General features: G+C 40.1%; 4 protein-coding genes across 5 annotated transcripts in view; 3 read left to right on the forward strand and 1 right to left on the reverse strand.

Moving 5' to 3' along the window:
• Positions 1–10,186, reverse strand: part of rxrbb (retinoid x receptor, beta b) — a 55,423-nt gene extending 45,237 nt beyond the window's left edge. Inside the window, exon 1 of the mRNA XM_037784042.1 lies at positions 10,053–10,186. The gene's annotated coding sequence lies outside the window, so the exon portion shown is untranslated. The remainder of the gene's footprint in view (positions 1–10,052) is intronic.
• Positions 75–7,611, forward strand: tnxba (tenascin XBa). Its single transcript, XM_037784014.1, has 15 exons — positions 75–192; positions 1,691–2,692; positions 2,787–2,918; positions 3,040–4,236; positions 4,351–4,473; positions 4,604–4,747; positions 5,289–5,408; positions 5,497–5,652; positions 5,743–5,855; positions 5,946–6,078; positions 6,180–6,331; positions 6,421–6,517; positions 6,627–6,788; positions 6,880–7,043; positions 7,151–7,611. The coding sequence occupies exons 2-15, from the start codon at positions 1,822–1,824 to the stop codon at positions 7,247–7,249; spliced, it is 3,663 nt and encodes a 1,220-aa protein (XP_037639942.1). The 5' UTR covers positions 75–192; positions 1,691–1,821; the 3' UTR covers positions 7,250–7,611.
• LOC119496616 (steroid 21-hydroxylase) lies at positions 7,946–14,696 on the forward strand. 2 transcript variants are annotated; one of them, XM_037784032.1, is made up of 12 exons: positions 7,946–8,122; positions 10,085–10,273; positions 10,383–10,472; positions 10,561–10,715; positions 11,649–11,744; positions 12,004–12,114; positions 12,215–12,301; positions 12,694–12,777; positions 12,914–13,027; positions 13,119–13,285; positions 13,961–14,064; positions 14,150–14,696. In XM_037784032.1, exons 1-12 carry the CDS (start codon positions 7,990–7,992, stop codon positions 14,401–14,403), a joined length of 1,584 nt encoding a protein of 527 aa, XP_037639960.1. In that variant the 5' UTR covers positions 7,946–7,989; the 3' UTR covers positions 14,404–14,696. The 2 variants fall into 2 exon arrangements, with proteins under 2 accessions (XP_037639960.1, XP_037639961.1); XM_037784033.1 differs by having other exon boundaries at positions 7,946–8,110.
• A 519-nt stretch (positions 14,697–15,215) lies between these two features.
• On the forward strand, positions 15,216–22,817 carry LOC119496617. Its single transcript, XM_037784034.1, has 8 exons — positions 15,216–15,361; positions 20,119–20,382; positions 20,464–20,751; positions 20,836–21,120; positions 21,876–22,130; positions 22,209–22,313; positions 22,442–22,467; positions 22,556–22,817. The coding sequence occupies exons 1-8, from the start codon at positions 15,289–15,291 to the stop codon at positions 22,676–22,678; spliced, it is 1,419 nt and encodes a 472-aa protein (XP_037639962.1). The 5' UTR covers positions 15,216–15,288; the 3' UTR covers positions 22,679–22,817.
• The last annotated feature ends 54 nt before the right edge of the window (positions 22,818–22,871 follow it).

Below are 22,871 nucleotides of genomic sequence, written 5' to 3' on the forward strand. Positions count from 1 at the left end.
AGGCGTGGAGGAAGGGAGGGGGGGTCCTTAAGTAGGAGCAGACTTTATCACTCTCCTCCTTTCTAGTGGTGGTCCTTTCTCTCACCTCTTCCCTCCCTGATCATATCCAGCAAGTCTGTGTGAGCTTTTCCACTCAGATGGAGGGAGCAACACAAAGAGAGAGATAAAGCCAAGAACTAAGTCATTATTCTGGTAAGTTCATATTTTTTTATTATGATATCAGAGTGGTAACTATTTGAATGAATATCCTCCACTTTGGTGTCTGTTGATATTCCTTCACATCATAATGCTTTTATAGTGCACAGCTGAATTTATTCTCAGGGTTTTGAATAAGTACATTTGTGTGGAAAAGGTCATGTTGTTGTATAATACAGTGTTTTAGTTGCTAAAAAACACCTTAAACAGTTACACATGCACTAGATGCAGTGACTGGTGAACATGATATGTCATTTTTAGTGTGCACACATTATGTAGCATGGTTATACCTATTGTCATTTACCTAAAATAAATGTTATTATGTTTCATTATATCAAAATTAATACTGTGCTAGTGTGAACATTTATATTGTATAGGTAAAAAGTTATCTATTCAGTTAATACTGCAGCCAATTAGGCAATTAATCCATGCACTCCAATGCAACATTTAAAAAAGGGCTTGCTGTGTAGCAAAGCATCCTAATTTGTTTACATGCTGCAAGATTTATTTGATTTTATGCCGTTTTAAAGCCAAGACTGCACATATTTCTTTTAGTGGTTTTATGAGTTGCGGGTGCAGCGGATTATGTAACCTTCTGTATAGTGAAAGACATACAGTGTCCCACAGTCCTATACAGTGACGCTCTGTTACCTCTCTGCATAGTCTGTCCAGCAGAGACTTCCCGCTCAAGTCACCTTCTTCCTTCCTGTTCAAAATCAGTTAATTTAGACTTTTACTTGTTTTGGCAAGCCATTGAATTAACTACTATGTCTGATACACACACTGCTGCAATTTATCATCCTATATTTGTTTTTTCTTCACTTTAAAAAGTGTGCCAGTAGACACAAAAAAAAAGGTTATAATATAATTTTTTCTTGAACCTTTTGTTCAGATTGTTATTTCAACTCAGTAATATTTTTGTCCATGATGTTTACTCTGTTTGTTTCCAATGTCTTGCACTGGTGCTCAGGTAGAATTGGATTAAGAAAGTTCAATAAACAGTGTACCATAAAAGAAACGCGTATGTGTAGTCAGACGTAAAACCATATCTTAAACACATTTTGATATTTTTATGCATCCATCCACTGGGAATGATTTTGCTCAGTGAACCTTCTCAAATGTCAGATCATATACCTTTTAGAGAACCCGTAGCCACAAAGTCAACCTTCTACCTGACTGAAAGGTTACCAAAATGAGTTTCTCAAACTGAATTGAAAAGTAAGTAATGCTGTCTCTTGCTTTAGCCATTGCTGTCAATTCACTTTTGAGCAAGGTACAAAGCCTGAAATTGCTCTAAGTGTAGCATCTTAATAGTCAGTGGAGGGTTGTACAAGGTAGCATCGAAGTGTGAATAGGAACTTTGTGAATGTGAAGCTGGCTGAAAAAGCAAAGCCTTTCTTGGGATTAAAAAAAGTTCTAAAATGATTTTGGCAAAACATTTCATGCATTAAACTCAGTTATAACTCAGCTCTTTCATTTTTTTTTTCATTTCTAGGAAAGACCTGGCATATTACCCTTTACAAGTGGCCACAGAAATATAGAGGAAGGAGTTCATAATTTTACAGTAACATACATACAGATCCACCAAAGGCAATACCATCTCTGGCTATTGCTGCTGGCTCAAAAATGCTGTTTACTCTAGGACTTCTCCTCCTTCTCACCCCATTACCCTCCATTCAATCCCCAACCAATGAGAGGAGAAACTCCACAGGAAGCGACGCGACCAGACCCAATGCCGTTTTCACCCCGTCAAAACCAAAAACCACTGCTACTCTCGCCAAACAGACCGTTCGCCCAACCCTAAAGTCAAACACAGTCAATCAGACAGTTTCATCCGCTCTAGCCGCAGCAGCAGTAAAGGCCTCTACAGTCAATGAAGTGAAGGCTACCAAAGACAAGCCTGCCCCCACTGGAGCTCCAAATGTTCAGTCTGCTTCAGCCAGCGGTGCTAAAACCACCAAAGACAAACTCCAACCTTCAGCCAATCAGACTGTTTCAATGAAATCTCCTTCAACCAGTGATGGGAAGACTGCCAAAGACAAGCCTGCCCCCACTGGAGTTCAAAATGTTCAGTCAACAGCCCCAAAGTCTGTCCCCGCCAGTGGTGCTAAAACCACCAAAAACAAGCCCACAGCCTCCGTCAATCAGACTGTTGTAGCAAAATCACCCTCCACCAAAGACAAGCTTGCCCCCACGGTAGTTCAAACTGCTCTGTCAACACCAGCAAAGGCCGCTGTAATCAAAGCTCCCGTCGCCACCACCACCAAAGAAAAGCATGCCCCTGCACAGCCAATCAAGGTAGTCATCAGTGATGGCTGCGACTCGAGCAACGGCAAGGAGCAGGAGTTGAAGCTGAAGCCTGGCGCTCCTCTGGTGATGACACATAAGATCAGCTTGCTGCCTGGTGGCTGCGGCGGGGGATGTGAGGCCGAGATGTCGGCACTGAAAGGACGCGTGGCCCGACTGGAAAGAGAGATGACCTCCTTTAAAGACAAATGTATGATTCTGTCATATTCACCAGATTATTATATTTGACACACCTCATTAAAGATGTGGATTTAGTAATGTTTGTTATTTTTGTTGCTGCCCAGGTCCATGTTCTGCAAATTGTCCAAAGGACTGTAGTGGCAATGGGGAATGTGAGAAGGGAAAATGTATCTGCCAACAGGGATTCATGGGTCCAGACTGCAGTAAGTGTGCACAAGGAGCCGAGTGTAATAAAAGTAAGTGAGAGTCTGCACTGTTATATGGATGTGGTAGCATTAGAGACATGTTTTTAAGTGAGAGAAAGTTATTCTTTACTTGCACTTTAACTGATATCTCATTCATACTTTGCTATTTCAGAAGCCGCCAAAGGAAAGGTCAAGGTAACTGTGGAAACAGTGACCCTGCTAGTGAACAAAGACAAGGAAAGCATGCAGGAGAAAACCACCAAAGTAGAACAAACACTCTTCCAGAAGAGGGAACAGAAGAAGGGGTCTGAAGCCAAAGAGACTGACACTAGACCCAAAGTGGCTACTAATGCTAAAGCAGGTCTTGTTAAGACACAAGCAAAACAAGAAGCCTCCGTTAAGAAAATAACTATTTCAAGTGCCACAAAGACCAATCGCCCAACTGTTGGTCAAGCTCTGTTGAAACATGAGGGAAGAAAGCAGGAAGAGGCCCGCAAAGGCAAAACAACAGTCCTGACCTCTAAAAGGGTCCTCCAAAAAACTGACCTCAAGCTTGTTAAGGAAGGAACTGCCGGTAGAACACATCCTAAATCTGACCAACTGAAAGACGAACCTCAAACCAATGTAACCCAGAGTAATGTGAAGAAATCTAATGGCACGGCTAAAATTGTGACCATTCTGACCAAGGTCGTGGGAACAAACAAAACCAGAACAGGGAAGGAGACCATGGAGCAATCCACACTGGCCAAGAAAATCAAAGTAGACACAACAAATGTGCAATCTGTTGACAACAGACAAACCGATGCTGGCAAAATTGGAAAAGAGAAGGTTACACAAAGGAGTCAGTATCTAGTGAATTCAACCGTTGCAGCGACGTCAGGCGAGGCTCGAGTTCTGCAGGATAAAACAACCACCCATGGCTCTGGGAGCTCGAAGAGGATGGGAGGATCTGGATTAGGTTCCGTAAAGGTTGTGAACATCTCCTCCTACAGCTTCACTGTCACGTGGTCAGCACCACAAGGGATGTTCAAGAACTTCACGGTGATCAGAAGAGAGCCACAGACAGAAGGTGGCGAAGACGACCACGAGGAGTTTGAAGAGGAAGTTCTTGAAGGAGACAAGGCCTCCACAACTAAGAACACAACTGAAGTCCAGGTTCTGAGTGAGAGCACCAACACAACTGTCGCCTCCGGTAAAGCTGTTCTATCGAGAGGCAAAGCTGAAACAAAGAGGATCTCTATGGTGGTCCCTGGCAGCGTTCGCTCTGTTGAGTTCAGTAACCTTCGGGCAAGCACAGGCTACGTCCTGCATGTGTATGGCACTGTAGCTGAGAGGAAATCAAAGATTCATAGAGCAACTGCAATTACAGGTAATTAAAGTTGTACTATATTTTTCATTTATGCATATTTCTTCCACTACAACCAGGGATCAGTACTGGGAGCAGCAACATGTGAATACAAATATCCTTGTTTTCTCTCATCAGGTCCTGAACCAGCCACAGAGATGGTTTTCAGCAATGTAACAGAGTCTTCTCTCACTGTTTCCTGGTCCAAACCAAAGACCACATTCTTCAGCTTCAGGGTCACGTACACCAACATCGTCACAGGTTTGTCAAAGGCCTGCCTTTATACTGCATCTCAAGTCAAAACCCCCTTGCTAAATATCAGTCAGTGTGTATTTTTATAGGAAAGTGTTGATTGTTTCAGTGTGATATTTGTGATGTATCGTCCTTCTAGGGGAAAGCCGCTTTGTGACCGTGGAGTCTCAGCACTCTTATGTGGTTCTGTCCAAGCTGTCTGCTGGATCCTCCTACATTATCACTGTAACTACTACACAAGGCCGAGCCCAGAGTGATGCTCTCACATCCCTTATCACCACAGGTACACAGTTAAATAAGCTTTCTGTTATGCAGTGGTGTAAGAAAACATCAAATATTATGTATATTATGTTTTGTGATATTGTATCGATTCTCAAAAACACTATAGATTTTTAATTAATAGTTTACATGCAAAGATTTACTCAGTCGACACTTTATTTAATTTGCAAAAAGATGCACCATCTCAGTGTATGTGCCCTCTCAAAGTAGTGCTATGATGTTGGATGTTACAGGGACTGTGATAAATGCAAATCCAGATCCAACTGTTCTGATTGCATTAAAAAGTAAACTTTTTTTACTCAGATTTTAGCCATATGGTGGTGTGTTCTTTATGCTATGACAGTTTTCCTAAAATTAGATTAAAAAAAAATAAAAAATCAATCACATTATATCACCTTGCTTACAGTATTGCAATATATTGAATCGTAACCCCTGTATCATGATACGTATCGTCAGATTCTTGTCAATACACAGCCCTACTGTTATGTACAGTTGCACATGTGAAAACAGCAATAAAAACACTATGGATTGTTTCTTGACTGCAGTGCCCGCTCCTCCAACACATCTGCAAGTTGTCAATGTGACAGATACAAGAGCTGTGCTGCAATGGACCCCCAGTCTGGGGAAAGTAGACCGCTTCATCGTCAGCTATGAGTCCTCCAAGAGTGAGTGTGGCAATATTACCCTACTGACTAATGACAAAGCTCTCATCACGACAAAGTTAAATGTTATTAATTCTCCTTCTTGCCACAGCTCCTAATGTGACAGTGACAGTGATGCTGTCTGGAAACTCAGTGGAGCACCAGCTGAGAGGCCTGCAGAGAGGCACCCTGTACACAGTCAAAGTCCTGAGCCAGAAGGATAGTCTGCAGAGCATGGCCATCTCGACTACATTTACTACTGCTAACGGTGAGTAGAGAGGGGAATACATTAAGCGAGATCAGGCTTGTTTACTTGTGTGTATAGAGTATGAACTCAATACATGTTTGTGTCCCTTAGTGGTTAAAGCCAATGAAGTGGGTGCCCGCTCTGCAGTGATAGCATGGAGAACTACCACTGTTGTTTATTACAGCTACAGACTGATCTACCAGGTGGCAGGAGAGGAGACAAAGGTGAATAGTATTCACTCATCATTGGCACAAAGATAGTCCCAACATTAACAGAATTGCCTAACCTTGTGTGCTTTTCTGTGTATACATTAGGAGGTGATCCTGGACCAATCCGTCACAGAGTACAAGCTGACAGGGCTGCTGCCAATGTCACGTTATATTGTTCTGGTACAAGGCGAGAGAGACGGACACTACACATCTGTTGTCACCACAGAATTCATCACAGGTTGTTGTATTTCATGTAACGCAGTCCCTGCTCATTTATCTGCCCTACTAAAAATTGACAACTAAATTATTATTATTTATTTATTTATTTTAATCCCTTAGGCAAACTGCGTTTCCCTTACCCTACCGAATGCTCTCAGGAGCTGCTGAACGGAGCTCTGCAGTCAGGAGAGGTGGACATCTACCCGCAAGGAAAAGATGGAGGTGCGGTCAGAGTCTACTGTGACATGGAGACTGATGGAGGCGGCTGGACGGTGAGACAAACTGCTGTTATCTGAAAACTTTTCACTGAGGAAATGGCAGTATGGATTTAGATAATAGACAACCTGATGTGTGTTTTCAGATGATCCAGAGGAGGATGAATGGAAAGACAGATTTCTACAGAACCTGGAGTGAATACAGCGCCGGCTTTGGAAACCTCAGCGAAGAATTCTGGCTCGGTACAGTTGAAGCAAGTTCTTATTACCATCACATCTGCGTAAAAATATATATATTTTTTAATAAATCAGCCGCAACTGTTCACTTTTCTACCAAATCTACCACTATTAGGAAATGAGCTCCTTCACAACCTGACCAGTGTCGGCCCTGTGAGTCTGAGAGTGGATATGCGATCTGGAAATGACACCGCTTACGCTCACTACACCAACTTCTCCATTGATTCAGTAGAGAGGCACTACACTCTTACAGTGTCTGGCTTCACTGGAACTGCAGGTGAAAACTTAACTGAACATGTGCAGTGTATACTATATTGTACGATAAATGCCTGATAATTCATACCTCAATGTCATTATTTCTCTGTCAGGTGACTCTATGAGGTACCATAATGGACGTCCATTCTCAGCCCGGGACAAGGACCCTGATCCTCTGGGGATCCACTGTGCCAGGGCCTACATGGGAGGCTGGTGGTACAAGAACTGCTACAAGACCAATCTCAACGGTCTTTACGGCATCAACAGTAATAATCAGGTACAAATCACCTCTCAAGGACGTAGACTAAACACTTTATCTTCTATCTTCTATGATACAGCACGCTAACCACATATTATCACATTTCTGTCTCTGTTCTGACACAGGGAATTGTCTGGATAGACTGGAAAGGTAAAGACTCCTCAATTCCCTTCACTGAGATGAAGTTCAGACCGTCCAGGTTCTCTCCTGCAACTCACGGCTAAGATTACTTCATACATCTGACAGAGAATTAAAAGCTCCAGAAATCCAGAAGACAGCGGATCTCACAGTTGCTGCATGTCACTTTCCAACTGAAATTGCATGTACAGTGGTTTTGATAGCTACAACGACAGCTATCAGTACATTTGATTCAATGTGCAAAATTTTTTTCTGATCTGTTTTTTTTTTTCTGGAAATATACCAGGAGTGGAGAAATGTTTTATTGCAACTTTATGTATCCTGTTCTACTGTCGTCCATTTCAACACGGTTTATCCTTTCTTGTGCACCACCATGGTACGCCACCCCACTACTACTGTAATTGAATATGCACTGTCTCACTCCATTGGAATAAATGTGGCTAATGTGGGTCTGAAGTGTGTTTTTATTTTGGTTTTGTAACTGTGAATTAAACAGTGAAAAATCCATTGATGGAAAGTTTCTTCATTCCCTGGGCTACAAGATAAACAAACGCCAGAATGACTGACGGTCACGTCAGCTGTGAAGTGTTATCACGCCCTTCAGCAAGTGCTGGCCATGTTTATCACTCTGTCTCTTGTTACATGCATTGCGTTCATCTCATTATCAGATATGTTGTCCTGCAACATGTTTAGACGGCCTTGATTTCAGTTAAAACACCAACATTGTATCAAGCTGACGGGCTGACAGGCTGATGAAGAGGCTATAAATGGGGGAAGCAGTGTGCTGACCACCTTTCTGAAGGGGACACCAGCAAGAGGACACAGAATGGCGATAGAAATATCAGTGATCACTGTGGGAGCTGTGTTCCTAGTTGTGCTGCTGTTGATGGTACTGTTATGTATGTCTGGTCAGAGAGAGAAAACTGTACAGGAAAACCTAAAGGGAAGTAAGTCTACAGGTAATTATCTATTTCTTGTCTTCATATTTATATTTGAACATTCTGGTTGTACAATCAATAATTTTGTAAAATACTGTTGATACTAATGAATACTAATACTTAGGGCTGCACCTAACGATTATTTTTTTAACGATTAATCTAACGATTATTTTTTCGATTAGTCGATTAATTTAAAGACTAATTGATCAATTATTAGAATTTTTTTTTTATAAATAAATATCAAAAACTTGACTCATTATTATTTCAATACTTTATTCAAATATCTTCTCTTATAAACATATACATAAAACAAGAATATTATTATGGCATTATTTCACAACAAAAAATATCCCAGTCTTTACTGGTAATCTGTTTTCAATCCAACAAACAATTTCTCCAAAATAAAATTAAAACAAGAGCTTCTATTGTAAATTCATGTAAAAGGAATAAATGCAGTGTTCTTTTTGTGGAAAAAGTCCTCCACTCTGCTTTGTCTTATCCTGAAAAAGAGACACAGAAAGCCCATTAGAATAATGATAATAGTGGCACATTTTAAAATGGTCTAATTTCCACAGCACTGTTGTGTTATGACATTAGGCTAATAATAATAATAATAATCCTCATCAGTATTTTTACTTAAGTACTTAACTTAAAACTTTAAATGGTTTAGACATGGATTTATTTCATCACTGTAATAATATGCAGTTAAGATAAACACTAGCAAATGTACTTTTGCATCAGCGTGGAGCAAGAGAGAAATAATTGAAACTATTTACAGACTAACAGTCAGAGACTGTAGAACAATATATAATGTTACTATAAGCCATTTTCTCACTTGTACATCGCCGTTAAAGTAAATAGAAAATATAAAACGGCCGGATAACAACGTTAGATGACGCATGGTGTAACGTTATGTTACTATAACAGTGGTCCATAAAATACTTTTAACATGGTGGTGATGAAGAAACATTTTAAAAACAAACTTTAAATGACTACTGCTAACAGAAACATGCCCGCGCTTTTACAATCTTAATATATCATGCCTGGGTGATGAAAAAATAAACAGGACTTACAGAGGTGTCTTGTTGCTGTCTTCTTCACGCAGCGCTCCGGGATGCCTTCTTGTCAGGTGATGGTGCATTGCACTTGTACTGCTTTGGTACGCCATCTCCATTCTGCACAATTTACAGAGCTCCAGATTGTTGGGTCTTTGTTTGAAGTATTTCCTAACCTTTAATGAACGTGGGAGAGTTTTTTTTTACACTTCTTGCTCTCTGGGGGAATCAGAATCCATGCTCGGACCGGGCGCAGCGCATTTTCATTACGTCATCCGATGCGTCGACGCACGTTACGTAAATCGACGTATTTACGTAATCGACTACGTCGACTACGTCAACGAATCGCCCCAGCCTTACTAATACTAATGAATGGGACATTTTACTCAACACATGGAAAACTAGTACACCACTGAACTTGATCGGATATCGGGCCGATACTGACTCAAATAGCTCGATTGGGTATCGATGACTATGGGCCCCATCTATTCAATTCAATTCTGTGTTTATATACTATATTCATTATTTACTGTAATTTTAATTCCTGTTTAAGTTTCGACCAATTTGTTGCTGCATTCCTGTTAATTTTGAAGATTTCTTACCAAGTTGCAGGTGTGTGATCTATTATTTTAATAAAAACAACTAATTTATATTATTAAATTTATATTTATCTATTTATTTTTTACATTTTGTTTAACAAAGTTAAGCCAAGTCTGAAAGATCCCACACAGCTTATTAATTAAGAAATGGTATCGGATCAGTACTTGGTATTAGCCGATACCCAAAGCCCAGGGATCAGTATCCGTATCGGGACTGAAAGTTGGATCATTGCATCCCTACTTGATTATTTAATCTAATGGATTTTTATGATCAGTGTTTATTCTCTCTTTTTTTACCTTTGTCTTTTTTGACTCCTTCCATCCTGTAGTTGAATCTGGGCTGCTGCAGTATCTCTATCAGTTCCTTCCCCGCTCCTCGTCTCCTTCCCTCCCAGGTCCTCCCGGCCTCTTTCTCATAGGCAACATGATGGAGCTGACACATGATCATCTGCCGATTCACCTGACCAATCTGTCACAGCGGTACGGAAGCATCTACCGCCTGAAATGTGGAAACACAAGTAATCAATCATCCCGTTTCAAATATATGGATTTTGCTCAATTTTATTATATCACATGCTGACTTAAAAAAACTCTATTTTTTAAAAACCCTGTTGTGTTTTTTTCCAGCCATGGTGGTACTTAATAGTAGTGAAGTCATAAAAGAAGCGCTGGTGAAAAAATGGTCAGACTTTGCTGGGAGACCAGTTTCATACACAGGTAAACAACTCAAACTTATTTTGCAATAATAGTATGCATAATTATTGTATTATTGTATGTCCTCATGACCTCTCCTGACCTGCATCAGGTGATATTGTGTCTGGGGGAGGGCACACCATCTCTCTGGGGGACTATAATGAGGAGTGGAGGGCACATCGGCGTCTCGTCCACAGTGCTTTGCAGCGTTGCTATCAGCAGTCATTGCATGGTGTGATCGAGAGACAGGCACGGCATCTGAGAGAGGTACAGAACACAAGAGGAACAAATTGTACACTACTGAAACATATAGTGCCTTATCTTAGGTATGGTTGGTAGTGTTGTTCAAATACATTTTTTGTTATATTTGTTGAAAGGAAATTCTCAGCAATCAATAATTCAATTGCTCTGACAAAAACAAGAAAACAAATATGGTATCTGTGGCTGTCCAAGGCCTGCCTTCGCGCAATCTGCCCGTGCACTCATTGCGTGTCACTCGAGTCAGTTTCAATTCAATTCAATTCAATATGCTTTATTGGCATGAATGTAACAGTAACATTATTGCCAAAGTCTTCCACAAGCTGCTAGCTTGTCAGTTGTGAGTAGTAACAATAGCCATGTTCATTGTTCACGTTGATAATGATAATTTTGGGGTAGTGGCTTTGGAGGGAGGCCTGAACAGACGGACTGTCAGTGTTGCCAACTTGTGCGACTTTCTCGCTAGATTTAGCAACTTTTGGAGCTAGTGCTGCTAGTTGCTTTCATTGGAAAAGAATTGGCAACACTGGGCTTGTTTTTTTTGGTTGAATCATTTTTAAAATCTAGCGTACTCTTGCTAGTTTCTCAAGATTACCAACCCAGCCTATAAAAACATAATGGCCTGGGCGCCTGGGTTAGCTCAGTTGGTAGAGCGGGCGTCCATGTATTAAGGCTTGGTCCTGACCGCGGCGGCCCGGGTTCGAATCCGGCCTGTGGCCCTTTCCGCATCCACTTTCTCACTCCCCCTTTCAAGACTCTATCCACTGTCCTGTCAATAAAAATGGAAAATGCCCCCAAAAAAATAACTTTAAAAAAAAAACAAAAAAAAAAAAACATAATGGCCTGTAATGTGAAAGCAGAGATCCAGACAGCAAACCAAATGTTGGGGTATTTCCAGAGTGGTCACATAAAAAGATAAAGCATGGTTTGTTCACCGTTTAGGTTCTGATGGACTATCAAGGCAGTGCTGTAGATCTGTCTGAGGATTTCACAGTGGCAGCCAGTAATGTCATCACCACTTTGGCTTTTGGAAAAGAAGTGAGTATCTTTCCCTCCCCAGCTCAGTTTGTACCGTCGAAGATGTTGCGAAATCTGCTTTTCATCAATGAACAGTTGTGGTTGTGGCAGACCAGTGCTTGGTTGCCTGTTTATGTTGGGAACTGGGCAAGGTCACTGTTTATGTTGCCCTTTTTAGAAGCTTGCATTGCATAAGTGCATTCATAATGTACTTTTCTGTTACTGGACAGTGCATTTCATTGGTAGGAAATGTTAAAATAGAAATCTCTATGTTTTATAGTATAATAAGAGTTCTTCAGAGCTGCAGCAGCTGCACAGCTGTCTGAATGAGATCGTTGCCTTGTGGGGCTCCTCCTGGATTTCTGCTCTGGACTCCTTCCCACTACTCAGAGTCAGTAAATATTCAATATCTTGACTATATATCACAAAAAAGACTAAGAAACATCTTTTGAATGAGATTTCACACATTATGTCATTTGTTCTCTCAAAAGAAATTACCCAATCCTGTGTTTGCCCGTCTCCTGAAAGAGGTGGCCAAGAGAGATGAAATTATAAAAGAACATCTCAACAATTACAAGGTTAGTAAAAAACAAACGCCAGAGAAAAAAAGGTTTAAAAATGTAGATACATACAATAGCGATATCTAATTATGCTAAGTTGCTTTGGTCACAAGTTAAAAAAGCATGGCTTGGTGTGGCTTGGTGATTAGATAACATTAAAATCAAGCAGCCACAATCATAAAACGAGATACCTTATCTAAGCCCATGAAAATAACCTTTTTAGTCTGCTTGGATGTTATTATAGAGCCAAAACGAGAGATGAGAAATCATCTCAAATAAATTCACGTCATAGTCCTTTCAAATCCAAGTTCATTTTCTTTGTGTATGCATCCAGAAAAGTGGATGAATACCAGTGCTGGTATTTCCTGCTATGTTGATTTTAATCAGCTGTTGCTTTGTCATCTGTGCAGTCACAAGACAAAAAAAATGAGGACGCCATCACAGGATCGCTCCTCCAGGGCCTTGACCAAAATCACAACACAGAGCATGGAGTGGTAAGTACACAGAAAGGTGAGGTAGATCAATTTGAAATGGATTGGGAGTCAATCTTATTTCATTCAAGACTAGAACTGGAATTGATAATTTAGTATACTGTAAATAATGCTTGTGTACTAAATTACATGTCTCCAGCTCCTGACAGATGTTCATGTTCACATGGCCACTGTGGACCTTCTCATCGGGGGAACAGAGACCACTGCAGCCTTGCTGAACTGGACTGTGGCCTTCCTCTTGCACAGACCAGAGGCAGGGCACATCATTTTCAAATAAAACACCATATTTGACACACCCTGAAAGTTATCTCAGTGTCTCTCTCCTCTCTTACTTTAATCTTTAGGTGCAGACCAAAGTGTATGAGGAGTTGTGCACAGTCCTAGAGGGACGATACCCCAAGTACAGTGACAGACACAGGCTTCCTGTCCTGTGCTCTCTTATCAACGAGGTGCTCAGACTCAGGCCAGTTGCCCCGTTGGCGGTGCCACACAGAGCCATCAGAGACAGCAGGTCAAATGAACGACAATGTGCAGTGATAATGAAAGAATTGGAAGATTAGTGGCTATATCATTGAGATAATTTGTCTATAAAATAAGATGTTGTTAAGCAGGCACTGGTACGCCTTGGTACAATACAGACCAGTTTACAAATCTGTTTCCACAATATTTCACTCATAATGTTTACTCCTTGGTCCAACACCAAGACCGGAAGCATGATGAATTATGAAATGTGACATATTTGGCACTGCTTTGATGCACACCTTCCCCGAACGTGGCTATAAAGAAATAGTTGCTTGAAAGAAATTGAAAAAATGCTTGCATAAAATTATTTATGCAAAAAGCAATTATGCAAACACTGGAAAAGAAAACAAGTAAGCAGCATGGGCTGAAACGTTACTGCGCATAATGAGCCTCTGATTTTTTTTAAAAATACGGTTGCTCCCAACATCAGCATGAATAAATAAATAAACTTGAAAGCACCAAGTTTATCTAAATTGGTTGTTTTCACATTTTTTGTATTGGCATTTGGTTCCAGATCAGCAACAAAATACTATATAATAGTTTTATATGTACTGTATATAGAATGTTGATATATTGATATACTTCCGGTCTGTCAGTCAGCAGGCATACACAAAGGTCACTTGTATGGATGCTAACAGTGTTTTTACTTTTCATTATGGCATAGTATCGCAGGTTACTTCATCCCTAAGAACACGGTCGTCATTCCTAATATTTTCGCAGCTCACCATGATCCTGCAGTGTGGTCTGACCCAAACAGCTTCAAACCAGGTACTACTCTAACTGTGAGGTGAAGTGCATTCCTTTCACTTGGCTCAGCAGATCTCAAATAAAATAGCTGCTGTTTCTCTTTCAGAGCGCTTTCTGGAAGGAGGAGGCGGCTCCACCCGGGCCCTGATCCCTTTCGGAGGGGGGGCTCGGCTCTGCCTGGGCGAGTCTGTCGCCAAAATGGAGCTCTTTCTGTTCACGGCTTACTTGCTGAGAGATTTCCACTTCATCCCTCCTGAGAGCGAGGCCTCTCTGCCCAACCTGAGAGGAGTTGCTAGTGTTGTACTCAAGGTCAAGTCCTACAAAGTTATAGCGTGTCCAAGGCCTGTGACTAATCTCTGAACTACTAAATGTTGTGCATTTGTGTGCAAAATAATGTTGTTGTTTTTTACTTTGACATGTAAAAATAATTACAAAGCCTTCATGTGTATGTTTCTCATCAATACTTCTTTCTATTTGGCAGTAGTATTGGACATCCTGATTAAAATAGTCTGTTAATGGGTTCATAACTCTGTATTTATTACAATTATTTATTTGATCATCTCTAAATGTCTAAACCCAGGCTAGACCTATATACATGTAGTGATTTGTTTCATCTATTGTATAAAGGCAAAGCTGCAATAAAGTTATATACATGAAAATAATGAGTGTCAACATCACCAGTGGAGGGGGGGGATTACAAGAATGGACTGAACACTGCTCAGGTGGAGCTGCCGGAAATCAAAACCTGAATCAAAACCTGGGGTTTGTACAAGTTACTGTACACTGAAACTGACCAAATATTAGTAATTTTACAATAAGAAGAATATCTGTCACAGTCTGACAGCACCACCCAGTGGACAAACACTGAACATGCTACAAAAAGTTAAATAACTGCTCTTATGTGGAAAAAGTTTGGTAAACCTGCAGGTTATCACTCCATCACTGAAGCACTTCTTGTAAAAGTTTTTGCATTTACACAGTTAATAGCCATCTGATGATATAACAGTGATAACGGGAGTTACTAGAGGGTATTACTGTTTGCACATGTGACAGACAGGGAAAGTATTACATGAAAAACACAAAATAGACAGTACGTATGATCATGGGCCTGTCGTGGGCTGGTCTTGAAATAGAAATGAGTTGCCTCAATATGTCATTTCCTGAACATGTGATTTTAGAAATCTTCTGCTATCAGAGGATTTAGCAATAAGCAAGAACATATGCAAGAAGACATCTGAGTGAAGAATGGTTTCCTTTTTATCATTGGGACTCTGTCTTCTTTCTCTCACACAGACAGCAGCTGGACTTCAGTCATTTGGTAATTATAAAAAAAATGTTTTTAAAATGTTCTCTTGTTAATCTGTTATATATTTGAATTGAGCAGGATTGGAAATGAGCACCAACCACCAAAATATGCAAGTGGCTGCTAGGTTTGCTTCACTCACCAGCCAAAAAAACAATGGTAATCTATTGAGTTGTGGGTGGGGAAATTATTTACAAAATGTTGAGGTACTAGATTCAAGTTTACACCATTCAAATGAATTAAACTGAATACTTACAGTACAATCAAAAGTTAAGAAAAAATAATTCAAGATAAACTTGAACAAAAATGTGAAAATAATGCATGAATATCAACTGTGGTTTTAAACAGGGTTGTAAAGAGTACAATAATGTTATATAAGTAAAAGTACTGTTATTTTTAATAAGTTTTACTCTAGTAAGTCAAATTACTTTGGTAAAAATGTACTTAGATAAAAAATAAAGAAGTAGGTCCGTTAAAGGTCCCATATTATAAAAAAAGTGATCATGTTTTTTTATTATAAAGCAGTCTTAAGTCCTATATAAATACTGTGAAAGTATCGAAACATTCAATCCACAGGGAAATACACACAGCTTGAATGCAGAAACTCTGCATTTAAAACAAGCTGTCAGGATTTCTGCCCATTCGTGATGTCACGAATATACAATATTTAGACCCTTGACACAATTTTAAACGTAAACATTCTAAATGTGTCCCAGTTTATTTCCTGGTTGCAGTGTATGTGAATGTCATCAGCTGACAGGAAGTAAACATGGACCCAAGCTGTTGCCTAGCAATGCAATTCTGTTGCAATTCTGTTGCAATTCTGTAAAAATACTCTAAAACAGAGCGCTTCAGACGGAGGGTAAATACAGGTATATTCAGGCTGACCGAATGAGGAAAATAAAGTTTTTTTTTAACATTACAGCATGTAAACATGTTCTAGTAGAAACACAAAAATACAAGTATGAACCTGAAAATGAGCATGATATGGGACCTTTAAAATATATGCCTATACTCTGAGTTACACTTTTAAAAGGGAAAGAGGGGGATGTATGCATGATACATCTATTACAGCAACACATTTAGTATAGTGCATTAGCATGACAATGTATAGCCTACATATCACAACACAGAGCCCTTATATCCAAACAAATAATAGTGCATACAACAACTGATTCTCAGTGATGGGCTACAACACACAAAGCTGCACAGTTTTTGCACACTACATCACACAACCCTACGTTGCCTAGCAACATTGAAGTTCTCACACAACCTACGTTGCCTAGCAACATTGACGTTCTCGTCTGGAGAGAGTTTATCTTATGAATTGTACGTTAGCTAGCTACTTGTTTCTTTGTTACATTCATGCCTATACAGTAATACACTTCAACTATTGAATTGAATTGAGTTACAACAGTCAATTGTTGTTGTAGACTACTCACCTGTCTGAACCAACGCGAGTCTTGTGCACCGCGACGTCCTCCTCAACCTGTTCAAGGTCCAACTCCCCAACTCCTTCATTATTGTCATAAATATAATATAACCGCCCGGTCCAACCTCTTTGTCCCATTGAAACCAGTTGACTCGGCCTCTCTGGTACACGACATGTCGTCGGTGTGTTTGATTTGCGCTTAATTAAGGTCGTGTCTAGAAGGGAGCCCGCCAACAGCGAAATCTCGTCTGAGATCTACATGAACTCTCGCGAGACTCGCTGCCCGACGACGTAACCTAACCTTAACTATTAGAGGTTAATGCCTAACCTTAACTATTGGAGGTTAATGCCTAACCTTAACTATTGGAGGTTAATGCCCAACCTTAACTATTGGAGGTTAATGCCTAACCTTAACTATTGGAGGTTAATGCCAAACCTTAACTATTGGAGGTTAATGCCTAACCTTAACTATTGGAGGTTAATGCCCAACCTTAACTATTGGAGGTTAATGCCTAACCTTAACTATTGGAGGTTAATGCCTAACCTTAACTATTAGAGGTTAATGCCCAACCTTAACTATTGGAGGTTAATGCCAAACCTTAACTATTGGAGGTTAATGCCTAACCTTAACTATTAGAGGTTAATGCCCAACCTTAACTATTGGAGGTTAATGCCTAACCTTAACTATTGGAGGTTAATGCCAAGCCTTAACTATTAGAGGTTAATGCCTAACCTTAACTATTAGAGGTTATTGCCAAACCTTAACTATTAGAGGTTAATGCCTAACCTTAACTATTGGAGGTTAATGCCTAACCTTAACTATTGGAGGTTAATGCCAAACCTTAACTATTAGAGGTTAATGCCTAACCTTAACTATTGGAGGTTAATGCCTAACCTTAACTATTAGAGGTTAATGCCTAACCTTAACTATTAGAGGTTAATGCCTAACCTTAACTATTGGAGGTTAATGCCCAACCTTAACTATTGGAGGTTAATGCCTAACCTTAACTATTGGAGGTTAATGCCAAACCTTAACTATTAGAGGTTAATGCCTAACCTTAACTATTAGAGGTTAATGCCTAACCTTAACTATTGGAGGTTAATGCCTAACCTTAACTATTGGAGGTTAATGCCAAACCTTAACTATTGGAGGTTAATGCCAAACCTTAACTATTAGAGGTTAATGCCTAACCTTAACTATTAGAGGTTAATGCCTAACCTTAACTATTGGAGGTTAATGCCAAACCTTAACTATTGGAGGTTAATGCCCAACCTTAACTATTGGAGGTTAATGCCTAACCTTAACTATTGGAGGTTAATGCCAAACCTTAACTATTAGAGGTTAATGCCTAACCTTAACTATTAGAGGTTAATGCCTAACCTTAACTATTGGAGGTTAATGCCTACCCTTAACTATTGGAGGTTAATGCCAAACCTTAACTATTAAAGGTTAATGCCTAACCTTAACTATTAGAGGTTAATGCCTAACCTTAATTATTGGAGGTTAATGCCTAACCTTAACTATTGGAGGTTAATGCCAAACCTTAACTATTGGAGGTTAATGCCTAACCTTAACTATTAGAGGTTAATGCCTAACCTTAACTATTGGAGGTTAATGCCAAACCTTAAAGGGACTATTTGTAACTTTCAGAAATGCTTGTTAACAGCGTCCCAGATAGTCAGCGTCAGGCTCGCGCTTGTGCTCGCTCTACATAGACATGAACGAGCATCGCTCAACACAGTGAGGCGACACACGTCAGCTAAAACCACAATATCACTCTATATTTCACCTGCTTGGCAGTAATGTTAGCTGACCAGACGAAGGTCTCTGCATGAATCACTGCTGATCCTAGTGTTGGCTTTTCCTGCTTCAGCTTCCCGACCGCAGTCAGAAGGAACAGGGGAGACACCGGAGTTTTGGTCGGGGACGATAACATTTTTCGCTGCGGAGCCCCGTCACTTCATAAGACATGGAAAACCTCTGTTGGTCTGGAGGAGCTGCAGCAGTTATTTCTGCACAAACGTTCACTGTACATTCACTAGATATTCTTAGAGCTACTAACTCTCCTGCAGTGTGTAGTGTGCGCGCATAAACGTGAGAGTGAAGCGAAATAGCGAGAACGAGCGCGGCGTGTGAGTGAAGGCAAGCAGGCAGGCAGAGGAGCAGAGTACAGCAGAGACTCCGGCCCTGGAGACCAAAGCTACGGTCTCCCCCGCGTCCTCTGACCGCAGCCAACACTGTTTTGCAAGACGGGCATCACTAGATAGAACTTTGCGGTTTTGGTGCTTCTGTGTAGTTTGTGTTGGAGTCTTGTCTGAACAGCGTAGTCACACGCGAGCGCGCATGGGACACCGACCCGGATAGATTTATACGTGTAAGAAGTTATAAACAGTCCCTTTAACTATTTGAGATCAGTGCCTAACCTTAACTATTCGAGATCAATAACTAACCTGGAGATAATTGCCTAACCTTAACTATTCAAGGTCCATGTCTAACCTTAACCATTAAAGGTTAATATCTAACCTTAACTATTCAAGATCAATGCCTAACATTAACTATTCGAGATAAATGCCTATCCTTAACAATCTCGCGAGAGTTCCTCCAGTTTGCGGGCTCCCTTCTAGACCCCTTTAATGAAGGTAGATGCAACATGCAACCTGTTTAGAACCTATGCCAAGGTACAATCATGCTAACTTTAACCCATAAGGACGTAACGTTAGGCCTAATTCTTCATTATATTGCGGATGCAGATTATGTGGATGGTACTTGAAATGTAGCAAAGTACTACAATAGGCTAAGCCCTACTTTAGATAAAAATAATAACTATAATAATTACTGATTATTAAAATTACTCAAGAAAGTACAAGTACACAAAAATAATTGTTGTTGTTACAGTAACAAGAGTAAATGTAGCTTATTGTTACTTCCAACCCTTTTCATATCAAGGACCCCTAAATTGATACACATTAGGCCACGGACCCCTACTTGATAAGATTTTGCTTCAGGGACCTTCATCTGAAAATGTTTTGGTTATTAGATATGTAGTTGTCAACAACAGTTGAGAAGATAACTGTGGAGGAAGTGAAACCTTTGATCAGTCACTCTTATGATTCTTACTCACATTGGGCTTACTTCTATAGTGAATTAAATAGTGAAAATAAAATAATCTAGTTTTTCTGGCAACCCCCCGTAACTCCCTCAAGGACCTCTGGGGGTCCCCGGACCCCTGGTTGAGAACCACTGTATTGGGGAACATTGCTCTGGCAAAGGTAATGAGATTTTTGACAGAACTACCTCATAATTCGGAAAAATTAAATGCTTTATTGACCTCTCCAACAGATCATTTGGTGATGTTTGCCATACTAGGAGATGATATTACTTTGCCATGTGGCATACCCTCTATTAAATCCTGCTCCTCTGTTAACTGGAACATGGCTGGAAAGTTTCAATCAGTCGTGAGGGCTGGAAGGGTGACAGCTCCGAGGCTTGGCCTGCTGAAGGACTGCTCTCTGCAGATTAATCACCTGGTACTCGATGATGCACGGCTTTACTCTTGTGACAGTGGGGCGCTAAATTCAAGTGTTTCACTTCAGATTCTTGAAGGTAAGTGACTCAAACCATGCTTGAATAATTTAAAGTCAATATCACAATGTCACATGATTTATTTTTTTTCCCATTCACCAGTTGCTGAGAACTTAACTCCTGCGGACGGCAAAATAGAGCTGCACTGTTTCCTCAATATGTATAAAGGACTTGTAAACCCTTGTAACCACAAAGGGATACATATCAAGTGGAGCGCTGAAGATAATACACCATTAAATGGGAACAGATTTAGCTTTAAAAATGCATCTGAATGCTTCTCTAAACTGTTCATCACTAAAAAACTGACAGACCATCACAGAAAATGGAAATGCCAGCTGACTCAGAATGATACGGTTAAAGCCACCATCAGTTATACAACAACAGTAAAAGGTAATTAACCCCACTTTAACATACTCCAAATGAATGATGTGGTTTAACATGTACAAGTTGTAACCAGTGCTTCCTTTCCCTCAGATGGTATAGAGGAAGTGTTTGCTGCAGTGGATGAGTCAGTGTCACTCTCTTGTGGCAACACTTCCTCTCTAGCTGTGAGTGGCAGGGTGAAGTGGGCTGTGGGTGAGAGGACACTGACAGATGACATCTCGCTGTATAAAGGCCAAACAGAGGAATTTCATGTGAATAAAGACTCCTCACTGGTCATTAGCAAAGTGAGCGATCTGCATGCCGGCGACTACCAGTGTTCAGAGTCCACTGATCAGCAAAAGATGTTCAACAAAGTCAGGCTGCATACCCTTGATGGTGAGTGTTAAAGCTTTACGTGAGCATGAATTATGCAGTGGTTCCCAACCTGGGGTCAGGGGCCCCCTTAGGGGACCTCCAAAGATCACATGGGGTGCGCCAGGATTTGTCTGCTCTGAGGTTGTCAAAATTAGATTTGCAAATGTATAACTTAAATCATAATAACACAATTACTGGATAATTTATATAAAACTATTTTACTTGGTAGCAAAATCTAACTAAATATTTTGCTTCAATCCATATTTGTTGGCGTTTAGCCTTTCAAAAACAACATTTTCACTGCAGTCTAAAACCAATTTAGTCTCCAGCTGTATGCACTCAAAGGGAGGCAGCGATCTATCCATCCTAACCAAGGCGGGGTAAACATTTATTCAACAACAATAACAAAAAAATCTATTTCTGCTCCAACACTATTATAGTAAATTAATTGAGTTGTTACAAAAAAAAGATCATATTATGTATCTGCATTCATTTGGTGAATTTGTCAAGACGTCATCACTTCATTTATGTTGACAAAACTGACGAGTTATATTCATTAAAGAAAGTTGATTTAATAAAAGAAGACTAACTCTTTTAATACACTGAATAACTTTATTCAAACTGAGGATTTTGTTTGGGGATTTTGTCATTTCTTTTAGGATGATGATGTTTCGGGGGCCCATCTTTTCTTATATACACGTGGGGGGGCTTCAAGGAAAATACATTGCTAAATATCACTGCTACTAAAATGTTTCCTCTCATGTTTGTCTTTATAGTTACTTCAGAGCGAGGGCCAGGAGGAGATAATCTCACGTTAACTTGTGTGCTCACCTGCACTAAAGAATGTGGAAAAGAATTCAATTTAACTTGGTCTGGAGGTAGCCAAAATAGCTGGCAGAGTGGTTTAATGAATCACAATAACACTCTCATAAATAGGCTGTTTCTCCCAGTTTTGTCATCAGATGAATTAACTTGCTTTGTGCACAGAGAGGGTGATGTGATGGCATCAAAGAAGTGGCGCGCTGTTAACCGTAAGTATGCATTATGCTATTGTTATCTTTTCTGCTAAATAAAACCCACACATGTGAAAATGATAATTACGTCCACAGCTCTGCAGACACCTGCGTGGGTAGCCCTTCCTCTAGCCCTCCTGATATGTGTAACTGCTGGAGGACTCTACATGTACGTGAAGAGGAAGCACAACAAGGATGCAGGTACTGAATGTGGTTAAGGAGCCATACAACCTACAGTACAACCATTGCATGAGAATGTTTGAGAGCCTGCGTGAGATGTGACATGTAATATCTGAATGACTAATGTTTTCCTACTTTTTTGTTTGCAGGAAATGAACAGCCAAGTATTGGAATGGTAAAAGACTGTGCTAAAAAATAACTGTTCATAGCTTTTGTCAAGCTGATATATTCCAATGCAATAACTCCAGTATTCCTCTTCACAGAATCATATTTACGAGGTCGTTGAGGATGCAAATGATGAGGAACAACACCAGCAAAGACAAACCAAAAGAGGAGCTGTCGCCACCACTGACAGTTTCTATGATTTATTACAGGCAGTATACTAGAACTGTATTTTAACCTTGATGTCAACCATCAATACACCAAAAATAGGTTTCCCAAAACCTGTTTGAAAAGGGAATATATTCTTGTAACAGACAGAACAGCAGATCAGTGTTTATGACTTCATCATCTTACAAATTTTATTCAAATTGGATAAAAGATTATATTGATAGATTACATTGCAAACATGTCTCCATT

Source organism: Sebastes umbrosus, chromosome 11 (assembly GCF_015220745.1).
Source record: "Sebastes umbrosus isolate fSebUmb1 chromosome 11, fSebUmb1.pri, whole genome shotgun sequence".
Taxonomy (NCBI): domain Eukaryota; kingdom Metazoa; phylum Chordata; class Actinopteri; order Perciformes; family Sebastidae; genus Sebastes; species Sebastes umbrosus.

Bases quoted from the DNA above. Each gene is read 5' to 3' on its own strand.
- tnxba (XM_037784014.1), top strand. From the start codon at position 1,822: ATGCTGTTTACTCTAGGACTTCTCCTCCTTCTCACCCCATTACCCTCC. The intron at 4,474-4,603 runs GTTTGTCAAAGG...TCGTCCTTCTAG, and splicing joins GTACACCAACATCGTCACAG to GGGAAAGCCGCTTTGTGACC. The intron at 4,748-5,288 runs GTACACAGTTAA...TCTTGACTGCAG, and splicing joins CACATCCCTTATCACCACAG to TGCCCGCTCCTCCAACACAT.
- LOC119496616 (XM_037784032.1), top strand. From the start codon at position 7,990: ATGGCGATAGAAATATCAGTGATCACTGTGGGAGCTGTGTTCCTAGTT. The intron at 12,302-12,693 runs GTTAGTAAAAAA...TCATCTGTGCAG, and splicing joins AACATCTCAACAATTACAAG to TCACAAGACAAAAAAAATGA. The intron at 14,065-14,149 runs GTACTACTCTAA...TTTCTCTTTCAG, and splicing joins CCCAAACAGCTTCAAACCAG to AGCGCTTTCTGGAAGGAGGA.
- LOC119496617 (XM_037784034.1), top strand. From the start codon at position 15,289: ATGGTTTCCTTTTTATCATTGGGACTCTGTCTTCTTTCTCTCACACAG. The intron at 20,383-20,463 runs GTAAGTGACTCA...CCCATTCACCAG, and splicing joins TTCACTTCAGATTCTTGAAG to TTGCTGAGAACTTAACTCCT. The intron at 22,468-22,555 runs GTAAAAGACTGT...TCCTCTTCACAG, and splicing joins AACAGCCAAGTATTGGAATG to AATCATATTTACGAGGTCGT.